The 11788-nt window shown below is 45.6% G+C and overlaps 2 protein-coding genes across 2 annotated transcripts in view; both read right to left on the bottom strand.

Moving 5' to 3' along the window:
* The window catches only part of kpnb1 (karyopherin (importin) beta 1), a 12416-nt gene extending 8993 nt beyond the window's left edge, over window positions 1–3423 (bottom strand). Inside the window, exons 1-2 of the mRNA XM_023395839.2 lie at window positions 3114–3423; window positions 2138–2196 (exon numbers count right to left, since the gene is read on the bottom strand). Of these exons, the coding sequence (XP_023251607.1) occupies window positions 2138–2196; window positions 3114–3153 (99 nt within the window). The 5' untranslated portion in view covers window positions 3154–3423. The remainder of the gene's footprint in view (window positions 1–2137; window positions 2197–3113) is intronic.
* Window positions 3424–4738: 1315 nt separating this feature from the next.
* The window catches only part of fbxl19 (F-box and leucine rich repeat protein 19), a 16915-nt gene continuing 9865 nt past the window's right edge, over window positions 4739–11788 (bottom strand). The window contains exons 8-12 of the mRNA XM_087170934.1: window positions 11298–11788; window positions 10625–10788; window positions 10271–10432; window positions 9595–9816; window positions 4739–9408 (exon numbers count right to left, since the gene is read on the bottom strand). The exon at window positions 11298–11788 is cut by the window's right edge and continues 21 nt beyond it. Coding sequence (XP_087027060.1) covers window positions 9125–9408; window positions 9595–9816; window positions 10271–10432; window positions 10625–10788; window positions 11298–11788 — 1323 coding nt within the window. The 3' untranslated portion in view covers window positions 4739–9124. The remainder of the gene's footprint in view (window positions 9409–9594; window positions 9817–10270; window positions 10433–10624; window positions 10789–11297) is intronic.

Below are 11788 nucleotides of genomic sequence, written 5' to 3'. Positions count from 1 at the left end.
GAGGGAGGGGGCATTAAGATCAGAGAAAATGCTGCAGAGGACACACGACGGCTGAGTGACAGCTGACTGTCTCACACTGGGCTTTAAACACAAATAACCTTTATAAAACTTTAATTATGTCCATCACTGATTATCTGATCAATTATCTCTTCAATTAATGATTTGGTCCATAAAACAAAAACAGTGAAAAACGTCCGTCACAGTTACAGATATTTGGTTCAGTATCAGAACAAGCCAGCAACGTTTACACTTGAGAACTGGAACCAGTTCATTTTTAGTGTTTCTGCTTGAAAATGATCAGAATAGCTGGATATTAATTTTATGTCTGTTGACTTTGATTGAAAATGAATCCACCTGGTTTCAACAGACGGGCTGACTCTAGTTTACACTGAGCGTCACGGCAGAGCAGGAAACGTCTGAGGATGTCAACCACGAGTCGATATCTCTGAAACACTGAGTGCTGCATCATCACACTAATGCACCACTGACAGAGCACAGATAAAGTCAGTTTGTCTTTACTGACCTCCCTCCATGTCTCATCCTCCTCTGCAGCTCAGTCAGAAGAGCTCTTTACACCCACAGCACTGAAACACCTGACAGGCTCCTCTCTCTGCGTTAAAGGGACAGTTTGACATTTTGTGAAATGAACTCTTCAACCTTTTCTCTCTGGGTCACTTCCTTTTTGATTCAGGTTCTTCATCCTGTTGGTCTATCTGCCCCTTCCTGTTCGTACCTGCTGTATTTCTCTGGACATGTCCGTTAGGAGAGCGCTCTGTGGAAGCAGTACTCGCTTCATATTGATTCTTATTGTGCAGTAATATGAGTTTTATAACATTTATTTTGTATTTTGTTGCACTGTGTTTGTTCTCCTGTCAGAACTTCCTGTTTAAACTCTTGTACCGGATCAGAGAGAACAGCTGACTACACGTCATCAGAAAACACAGATCGCACTCATGACACTAGATCTTGAACATGTGACAACATGGATAAAATCCTCCATCACACTTAATCTATATTATATAGTGATGTCAGTATATATGATGACACAGTTAATCTTACGAAACATGAATTGAGAAACTGTTTATGGATAAATTGACCAGATAAGAAATCTACAAAAAAAATTATAACCAATAAAATCTAATATTGAACATAAACAGCCGTCCTTAATTAGCAACACGACACACAATGACCTGACACAGCTGGGGACGTTACAGACACTGTTGACCTCTGAGAACATGAGGTCACATCTGTCCAAACTAGAGACTGTTCAGGCTCAGGTGTGTGTGTGCAGTGTATTTTACCAGGAGTTCAAAATAACACACAAATTTCAATAAGTTATATAGAATAATTAAAGCTATGAATACAGATACATGCCAGTGTCCCAGCAGTTAACATTAACTATATAGATGTTGATGTTCAGTTGTTCACTGACTTCTACCTTCAATAGTCAGCAAATGACAAAAACACATTTCCATTCAGAGTTGGAGCTCAGTTCAAAAACAAGTATCATTATAGTATTATTACAAATACATTATAAAACAGGACCGTCATTGATTTTCCTGTGTTTTCTATCTACTGTACCTGTCAATGACAGTTTCTGTCACAGATTATCATCCAGTTTCTGCTTCTCAGATCGTCATTTACTGGTTTTACTGGTCCAATCACAGTATATGGAATATTTTGAACTGCGCATCAAACAAACCCAGACTTCACTTCAGACTCAGATACTGTGTTGAGCATTTTTCACTGTTTTTAATATTTTCAGAAGAACACATTTTATAATTATAGTCAGATTTACGTTCATTTAACCAGGCGAACTGAACTCAGACCGAAGCCCTCACCACATCAGACGGGTGTAGCTGTCTCCATGAACCGCGGCCAACAGGCTGTGTGTGTGTGTGTGTGTGTGTGTGTGTGTGTGAGTGAGTGTGAGTGAGTGTGAGTGTGAGTATGTGTGTGAGAGAGTTAATGGAGGGGGGTGGAGGCAGCAGCAGAGGAAAAGCCGGGCCCGGGGGGGGGGGGCTCCAGCTGTCTTCAGTTCCATCCACGCTGCTACCTGTCTGTAGCGGCCACTTAGCTTCCCCCTCCACCCCGACCGGTAACACCACCGTAAACCACCGTAAACCACCGCACTCACCAGGTTCTCTATCGCCGCCTGCTCCAGAAACTTCTGTGCCGCCTCCAGTTCATTCCGATCTGGGGAGAGAGGGGGGAGGAGGGGGAGAGGGGTGATTCAGTGTAATGCTAGCTAATTAGCCCACATATATGGTTAGCACGCAGGCTAACACACGAAGGTATGAGCCTTAAACTGGGCGGTTAAACTGGTCCTGCAGCACTCTAAACACAACACACTCATTATCACGAGCATTTTCCGTGAGTGCAGTGAGAGAAGGAGTGCCGGTAACTTCGCCGGTGACAACAACGGGTCCGGCTGCAGAGACACGCCGAGCCTCCAACGTGTGTGTTAGCCACCGTTAAGCAAGCTGTTCTTGTTTAGCATGCTAACATTAGCCGGTGCCAGAAGTGACTGAAATAAAGTTTAGTGGACAAACAGCAAACCGGTTAAAACAACGTTAACTCGGCGTGAAGCGCATGGAGCTGTGTAATGCAGCAGACGGAAGCGGCTCTTCTCTCCTCTCAGCGGCTCTAGAGTAACGTGAGCCGGGACAGGCGTGCGAGGAGGTGGCCGACAGTTTGAATGATACAAGCTAACGGCTAACGAGCTAGCAAAGCGGCTACATTAGGCATGGGCAGGGTCGGTATTGCTATTCTGCTACACCCAGCCGCCATGTCCGTCTCCACCAGGGGAAATCCAGTTTAATGTGATGTGACAACGCATCTACGGTTCATCTCAGCGGACTGACGGGTTAATTACACTGATACACAGCGATTAAACTCCGGACAGAGTGCTAAGTCAGCAGCGGTAGTTGAGGCCGTAGCGTTAGCAGAGCTAGCATCCAGAGCTAGCAGCCCGCTAGGAAGGGAGGCATTTCCCTCCTTCAAACTTTCACCGGTTCACCGGAGCCACCCAACGCCGCGCCAGCACAGCACCAACCACCCCGAAATGCAGCCTGAGAGCCCGGGTGCGTTCTGTGTGCGGTGGCGGTACTCACCTGGAGAGACCGTTTTCTCGAGGATCGTGATGAGCTCCATTCCGTCCCCGGCGCGCTCTCTTCACTCGGACGGTGTCGGTTGCCGCGCAGCACTCACAGCGGGATTATATTTCTTCCACGGGGCTCGGTCGGTGCCAGTCACGGGGCGGGTTCTGTCGGTGAGGAAAGAGGCGGAGGTCTCCCGGTGCTAGGTCGGTGTTTTTCACTCGGATGGTGTGGGAAACCTTAACGGCCGTGGTGCAGAGTAACGTCTCGCAGCTTCTCCGCCGCCCGTTTGCATCCTGTGTTGTCGGGAGGGAAAGGGCCGCGCGCTTCTCTCCCGCGGAGGGATATCACGCACTGTGACGGCGACGTGCTGCATTCAGGACCGTCGGACATTTTAACACAGTGCGACAGGGGTTGAAAGTACCTGTGTACCTTTACTCAAGTATAACTTCAAGGTACTTGTCATTTACTTGAGTGTTTGCATTTTATTTGATTTCAGACGGAAAAAACGGCACTGTACCTTTTACTGCACGGGATTTAGGCGATTTGGCAGCTACAGTAACTGTTTTTTTACGTACAGATACGACAAACATAAAATTGAACACACTGTAAAATATTAAACTGGTGGGCCCCAGTTCTTTGGGTTTATGACCCGGTACTCAGATCCTTGACCTAAGTAAAGGTACTAATACAACAATTTAGAAATACTCATGTAAAATCCCTACTAAAGTAAAAGTACAATAGAATTATCAATAAAATAAACTTAAAGTATCAAAAATAAAAGTACTGCAAAAAGGGGCCTATATAATTAATATATATAAATATTTATAATATATATATATATATATATATATATTAATATATAACATGATTAACTTATTAATCCTGAGGCATCATTTTACTGTTGTAGCTGCTCCAGGTGGAGCTGCTTTACCGACATCATGTACACTGGTTCCCAACCTACGGGTTGGGCCCCTCCAAAGGGGTCAGCAGGTAACTCTGAGGGGACATCAGATGATTCATGGGACAGAAAAAGAAACAAAGTTCAGATTCACTGATCTGGATTCAGTTTTCAGACTTTTTCTCTGATCTTTGAGTTTTAGTGAAATATTAATCATTTGAACAGTGACATCTTTTATTGTTATCTGGTGACCCTCTGGAGGGGCCCGACCCCCAGGTTGGGAACCAGTAGACTGAAGTATCTAAGTGTATATGACGTAGTTAAAGCAGCTACAACAGTGGGATGTTGTAACAATAGGAAGTACTTTTACTGTGATACTCCAATTACAGGAAGTACTTTTACTGTGGAAATACTTGTACTGTAACCACATGAAGCTGATAATACTTGTACTTTTACTTAAGTAAGATTTTGAATGCAGGACTTTTGTTTTAATATTGTTGATGCAAATTCCTAATAAATGATAACATTTGTTTATATGTGTATGTTAATGTTTTCTCATAGAAGTTAATGGTTGAATGAGAAAAGTTTTTAAATGACCTGAGAATAATTCTTCCATGTAAACAGGTCAGAGATACAGTGAACACATGATCATATTCTCCATCTATTAATTTATACCTTGTCTTTTATCAGCTGCTTTTTTTCCTCTGAAACTGAGAAATAAACAAAGACTCAGACGCTGTAAAAACAAACCCATTACTTCTTTATTAGTTAGTCATTTTACAGTAGTCACTCATACGTAGCTGCCTTGAGTTGGTCTTTTTGTGTCTCTTTTTACTTTTTGTTTCAACTTCTTCCTCATTTTCTTTCATCAACACAACGGAAGAGTCATGGACAAAGAATAAAAAAGAACAAAAAACAAACAGGAAGAAATAAACAGAATAAATGCCCCTTCTCACAAAACTACATTTGGCAAAAGGTGAGGATGAAGGTGATGATGATCCAGTGCATCTTTAAAACATTGATTCAGCTTTTACTAAGATAGAGACGGTGAGATATGTCAGGGCGTCTGATTGGATAAGAGCTTTCAGGAGTCAGGGATTATCATCCAATCAGATTTGATCTCCTCACCTGTTGCTAGGTGAAGTTTGAAGCATCATGAACAGGATGTGTCGGCCCCACGTTACAGTAAAAAAACAACTAACTCACAAAAGAATACAAAAAATAAAATATAAAAACTGACCCATTCAGACTTGAACACAGTGACACGTTGATCTGGTGAGTTTATGGCACAACATGGCGTCATGGCGTTTTAAAACTTTACAATAATACTTTTTATTTCATGGACTACAGCGGCTCCGACACCGTCACCTGTTGTTCTGTAGCAGGCTAACACTGGTTGGTTAGCTAGTGTTAGCTTGTTACCCAAGACTGCTAAAATAAAAGCAAAGCAGGTCTGAGGTTGAGAAAATGAATTTGTATAACACAACGTCCATTTTCCCGCTCTTTTTCTCCAGCTGATTTAAATGGTGGCTGCAGTTTTACGACTGTGTTTGACAGCAGAGGTGACGCAACGACATGGTGCGGCGTGGCTAACGTGGAATCAGCTAACCAACATGGCAGATCAACACAAACTAATCAATTATCTCTGTCATCATTCTGACTGTAGTCCATGATCGATTGGCTGTTTGATTTGTCGCGTACATTTGAAAATATGACAGAACATATTTGACCCCCCCCCCCCCCCCCCCAGTGCCACGTGTCAGACAGCCAGCTCACACATGAAGACAAAGAAACATGAGACAGCCACAGCTGACTGAAGACATGAATGTGATCAGCTGTTTGCTTTCCCGCAACGTCAAACATCAGGGCGTCGTTTACAAAACATCTGGTTTGTGTTGTTTACCTAAAAATCGACCAATCAGTCGATTTCACTGACTTTTGTGTGTGACATCAATAATTAACTTTCACCATCAGATTCAGGTTCGAGTCCACTTTTCATAAGTGAGGCCCCTGAGAAACTACGGAAGCCCGTTTCAACCAAGAAAACAAAAACAGGTGAAATGTCATAAACGACAAAAAAAGGAAAATACTGGTTAAATGAAAATTATGAGACAGTATCTTCTGATTCTTTGATTTGATACTGATTGGAATTATTATACATTAAATCAAGATGATAAGAAATCTGCATCTCAGATTCAAGATTCTCAGATAAATGGAGATTATGAGATAATGAACTGGAATAATTTTATTAATCTGAATTATGGGATCGTAAATCAGGATTATGGCCTTTCAAATCTCTCAAAAATCGAGATCCTCAGATAAAACAAGATTAAATCAAGATCATGAGATAATGAATCGAGATTTTAAAATGGTGAGTCAGTGAATAAAGATCATAAGACAACATCTGAATCAAGATCAAAAGATGGTAAATAAATCAAGATCATGACAGCGGGTCAATGAGAGTAAATCATAATTCTGACGTAGTTCATCATAATCTTGTATTTCATCTTTTCTTTCTGAACTTTTCACCTGTTTTTTCCTGTTTCTGGCAGAAATGAGCTTCCACAGAAAACAGATTCATATTCATCAACGCAGCAAACACAGGAAGTGACGTTCATGGTGTCCAGATAACAGAGTGAGAAACATCAGAAACAAAGTGTGAGATGGAGATTTAGCAGGAATGTCTCAGTTTGGATGGAGAGCTGCTGCGGTGGCACAGAATAAATTAAAATCTGCTTTAAAGACAAAGAAAAAAACAAAATACTCCTGAGAAAAAAACATGATCGATCAGTTCTCCAAGAGAAAGTGATCAGAGGTGAAGAACAGGCAGATGGACGACGGAGGGAAACAGCTGATGTCAAAAACAAAAGGGGAAGATGAGTGATTGAGGCGAATGTTGAAGACATTGAGGCTCAGATTCAAACACACCCAGCGCTGTCGGTCTGATCTCTCACACACACACACACACACACACACACACACACACACACACACACACACACACACACACGAGGGAGCATGAAGGAAAACACCTTGAACCAAAACCACACCTGACCAAACTTCACCTGCAGCGCCGCCCAGAAGACAAGAGCTGAAGCCGTTTAAAGAACAGTCTGACATTTAGCCTAGCTTAGCACAAAGACTGAAAGTAAGGGGAAACTGTTAGCCTGCAACCCTCCAACACCTCCAGCCTGATGGACAGGTTGAAGCTCAGACTGGTTCTCTTCTTGTTCAGCTGCTTGTTACCGACTGATTCATGACGTCGTGAAGTCGTCTGTGTGTCAGCTGATCTTCACTGTGCTCACACCCTCCCTCCATCTTTGTCCGTCCAACGCTTCAGGACTGAAATCATCTGACTGCAGTTTATCAGCCGCTTGTGTTTCACGTTTGAGACTTTTCTGTTGAGTTCATTATATTTCTATATTTTTGGTTGTAAATGATTAAAGTTTAAATCATGGGTGAGGAGGTGGGGGTGGGGGTGGTGGGGGGGGTTGACCTTGCCACTGCAGCCACACCCCCTCTGCCTTTGTTAAAGTTCCCTGCTGGAGGAGGGAGGGGTTGCCCTTCAAAATAAAGCTCATCCATTCTTATTAACTGAAGTGTGAGGATCAAATACTTTGAGCAGATCATGAACGACTTCATCCTGCATCACACACACACTCACTCACTCACACACACACACACACACACACACACACACACACACTCACTCACTCACTCACACTCACTCACACACACACACACACACACTCACACACACACACACTCTCTCTCTCTCTCTCTCTCTCTCACACACACACTCACTCTCTCTCTCACTCACACTCACACACACACACAGTCTGGATGGTTCAGGTACATTCATTCTGCTCAGCTTCAGCTCTGATCGCAGCCTCTGACCTCTGACCTCTGAGCACTTTTCTTCTATAAACTAATTTAACCATTTACATTCTGTCTTTAACCCAGGAAATAATGATGAGCTGATCCCCACCCCCCCCCCCCCCGTCTGTTCGATCGACATCAGACTGAAAACACTGTAACACATCCGACGGATATGGGTTTACTGGAGGCCCTGAAGGCAACACCTGAACCTCAACATGTCGCCCCCCCACCACAGGAATCATTAATATGAACTAACACTAACGACATCAGACGTCCGTCTCGTTTGGTTTGAGGTTTGAATTTGAAAGGAAAAGGTTCGTACACGTGACGTCATGTTGCCGTGTAGCGTTGAGTTTTCTGCCCCCCCCCCGTCACAGCGTCATGAACAACCAGGACCTGGACTCTCAGTTCAGATCCAAGTGACTGAACCTGAATCAGCTGAACTCACAAAGAAGATTCACTCTGATTCATCTGTTCATCACATTTAAACCCACTTCATTCAGAAAACGAGCCCCCCCTCGAGACAGACACCAGTTTAGAGACACACATGTTTAGCCTAGCTTAGCACAAAGACTGCAAGCAGAGGGAAACTGTTAGCCTAGCTCCAGCACCGTCTGATTTTCACTCTGACTCTGCACAGACACAAACGTCAGACTGTTGAAGATGGAAACTATCAAACATACGACTCTGACTTCCTGTGTGTGTGTGTGTGTGTGTGTGTGTGTGTGTGTGTGTTTGTGGGGGGGGCAACAACAACTACAATCTGGAACATGAAGGAGGGAGTTTCCACATTTGTCCCTGTTCTGCAGCTACAGACAAGCAGGTGGACGCCGGGCGTGATGATTGGTCATAGGGTGGAAGGACGGAAGGAAGGAAGGAGGGAAGGGAAGGAGGGAAGGAAAGGAGTGTTTTAGAGGGGAGGGTTCAGAGGTTAAGGGTCATTTACAGTAAACTACAGATATATACACACACCCAAAATTGTACAGAGAACAAATATGTACATGCTCAGGGTTTCTATTTTTTAACTATTACCGACAACTTTTTCCCAAAATATGTCTCTCCTCCTTCTCCTCCTCCTCCTCCTCCTCCTCCTTCTTCTTCTTCTCTTCCTCGGTCGATTCCAGCTTCAGGAGAATTGTTGCACAGGTCCTTTCCTCCTCTTCCTCACCTGTCTGTAGTGTAACGAGGTGGGAGGCGGGGCTTTCAGGCCGTCTGGACCGAGTGTCACATGACATGGAGGAGGACTTTAGCTGTTCTTCAGCAGTGTTCTGTCTTCAGGAGGACAGGAGGAGGAGGAGGAGGAGGCAGACGTGGAAGAGGAGGATGAAGCAGCGATGGTGGCGGCAGCGGCGGAGGAAGAGGAGGGCGTGGAGGAAGAGGATGTGGAGGAGGAGGAGGAGGTGTGGGAGGGGAAGGAGAGCAGCTGTCCGGTCTCAGAGGAGAGGAGGGAGCAGGAGCGCAGGTCGACCGTCTGCAGGGAGGAGCAACGCCGCAGCAACGGGACACACTGCTCCGTCACTTTAACACAACCTGAGACACACACACACACACACACACACACACACACACACACACACACACACACACACACACACACACACACACACACACACACACACACACACACACACCTTTAAAGACCTGAGACAAACTCATTAACACAGGATCTGAGGACTCTCCAAAATAAAACAGGAAGTTAGAGTTTGGCGCATTTACCTGCCAGGTTGATGTGGGTGAGGCTCTCTCTCAGGGGGGAGATGGGGGAGGTGAGGGTGTGAACCGTCTGGTCCGTGATGTTTCCGCTCTGACTCAGGTCTAACCTGGTCAGGTGAGGGACATAACGCACCAGCAGACGAGACGACGCGTCTGTCAAGTCCAAACCGGCCAATCGCAGCTCGGTCACGTTCTGGAAACGCCCCACTCTGGTTTCACCGTGAGCTGATCGACCAATCAAGGAACAGAGAGAGACAGAGAGAGAGAGAGAGAGAGAGAGAGAGAACAAGCAAACAGATGTCACAATAATTAAGATTTGAAATGTTTCTTTCACCATGAGACTAAAATTTAAAGACGGTAAAAACAGCTTGAAACGTAAGATGGACCCGTTTATTCTGGCTTCTTATTTATTTATCTTTCTATTTGTTCATATATTTGAAGCTGTTTTACTGGTTTGTCCTTTTACTCTCTGATTGCTTCCTGTGTTTCTTTAATATCCTACTTTTACTTCTGTTATGTATTTTTTTTATATTTATTTCTGATTCTTTATTTTATTTCTACTTCTAAGGAAAAACTCAGTCGGTCGCACCTGTGCAAAGTGAAAGGGTTTGTCTGGGGCTCTGGGCACTTTAATGAGGGGTCTTGTTAACAGCAGTGTAGCAGGGTCTCTGTGTCTCACCTGTCCTGGTGTCAGGTGGGGGGGCGAGCAGCTCTCTCAGGTGCGAGTCTTTCAGGTCCTCCACTCTGCTGAGGTCCAGCAGCCTCAGACAGGGACAGACGGCCTGACACAGAGCCGACACCGCCGGCCACGGACACCCAGACACGTTCAGCTCCAGCAGACCTGAACAGGTGACACAGGTGAGTCACAGGACAGACAGCTGACGACGCCGTGAAGGTGATGAGCGTTAACAAAACTCAGCACAGACATTAAACTCAAGAGTCACTTACTAGCTTTGGCGAGAGCTTTCGACTCAATGCCATGACCTTATTTAGCCAATGAAAAGAGCACCTGTCACCACATGACCTAAGTTACCTTGCAGGCGGTTGATGAGCCACATCAGCTGTTTCTTGGAGATGTTGGTATAACCCAGGTTGAGGGAGACGGGCTGTCGGCGGATGATCCCGCTCAGCATGGGGGGGGTGATGGAGCGCTGCCGGCTCAGGTCGATCTGAGTCCACAGCCTCTTGTCACAGCACCTGAAGGAGACGCACAGCTTCAGACGCCGTTTACTGTACAGAGCCTAGCCTGGGCTAACGTTAGCCTAAACTAGCAACATTAGCATTTGGAGACTGTCATGGCCGCTCAGTCTGTTGTGATATTTTCACAGTAACATCATCCCTGTTATTCATTCACTACTGCTTACACACTGTAGGGAGGTGTGTGTGTGTGTGTGTGTGTGTGTGTCTCAGTGTTGACCCTTTTCTCCTGAAGAGGTTTTGAAAAAGTGGGCGTCGTCTTATTACATCAGATATAAGTGTTACATGGTCTCCTACAGAGAGCATTGCATTATGGGTTGTTTGTAGCTTTAATGTTGCGAGGCTAACGAGTGTTTCCTGTGAGTCATTTATATTATTGTTTTGTTACTTGTATCACCATCTTGTTTTTTGTGCTTTTATTGTGAAAACCTTCTGGTCTCACAGTTGTGACCTCATCACACTGAAACTGTGATATCGTCATGTGACGAGGTGCAGGTCTGAGGACTCACCAGCGGCTCCAGGTGCGGCAGACTCTCATGCAGACGCAGAGCTCGCGGTGGCTCAGGTAGGTGAAGACTCGCAGCCACACGTCCCGGGTCATGATGTGGGAGGCGCCACAGTCCAGAGGCAGACAGCTGGGCTCAGGACAGGTGGGGGGCGGGCGCACCAGGTGCCTCTCCATCTGAACGGGACGGGGGGGCGAGGGCACGGCCGGCGGGCTGCGCTTCATCATCTGGGAGCGGGGCGCAAGGCGCGACGGCTGAGAGCAGGGAGACGCTGCCATCGCTGACATCATCAGGCCGCCTCCCCCTGGGCCCCCCCCTCCACCACCGTTTGAGGTGGGGATGGAGGAGGAGGAGGAGATGTTCCTGGACACCTGGTTCTTGCTGTTGCTACGGATCTTGTTGCCACGACTCCCGCTGCCTTTAGTCCCACCCCCTCCTCCCCCACTGTGTCTGTGATTGGTCAGAACCCCGCTCGCATTCTCCTTCTCCCCTCC

Source organism: Seriola lalandi, unplaced genomic scaffold (genome assembly GCF_002814215.2).
Source record: "Seriola lalandi dorsalis isolate HSWRI2012SDOR001 ecotype SW California unplaced genomic scaffold, Sedor1 jcf7180002054969, whole genome shotgun sequence".
In the NCBI taxonomy this organism is placed as follows: Eukaryota; Metazoa; Chordata; class Actinopteri; order Carangiformes; family Carangidae; genus Seriola; species Seriola lalandi.
The sequence above is the reverse complement of the archived record's forward strand: the minus strand, read 5'-3'. Positions and strand labels throughout refer to the sequence as shown.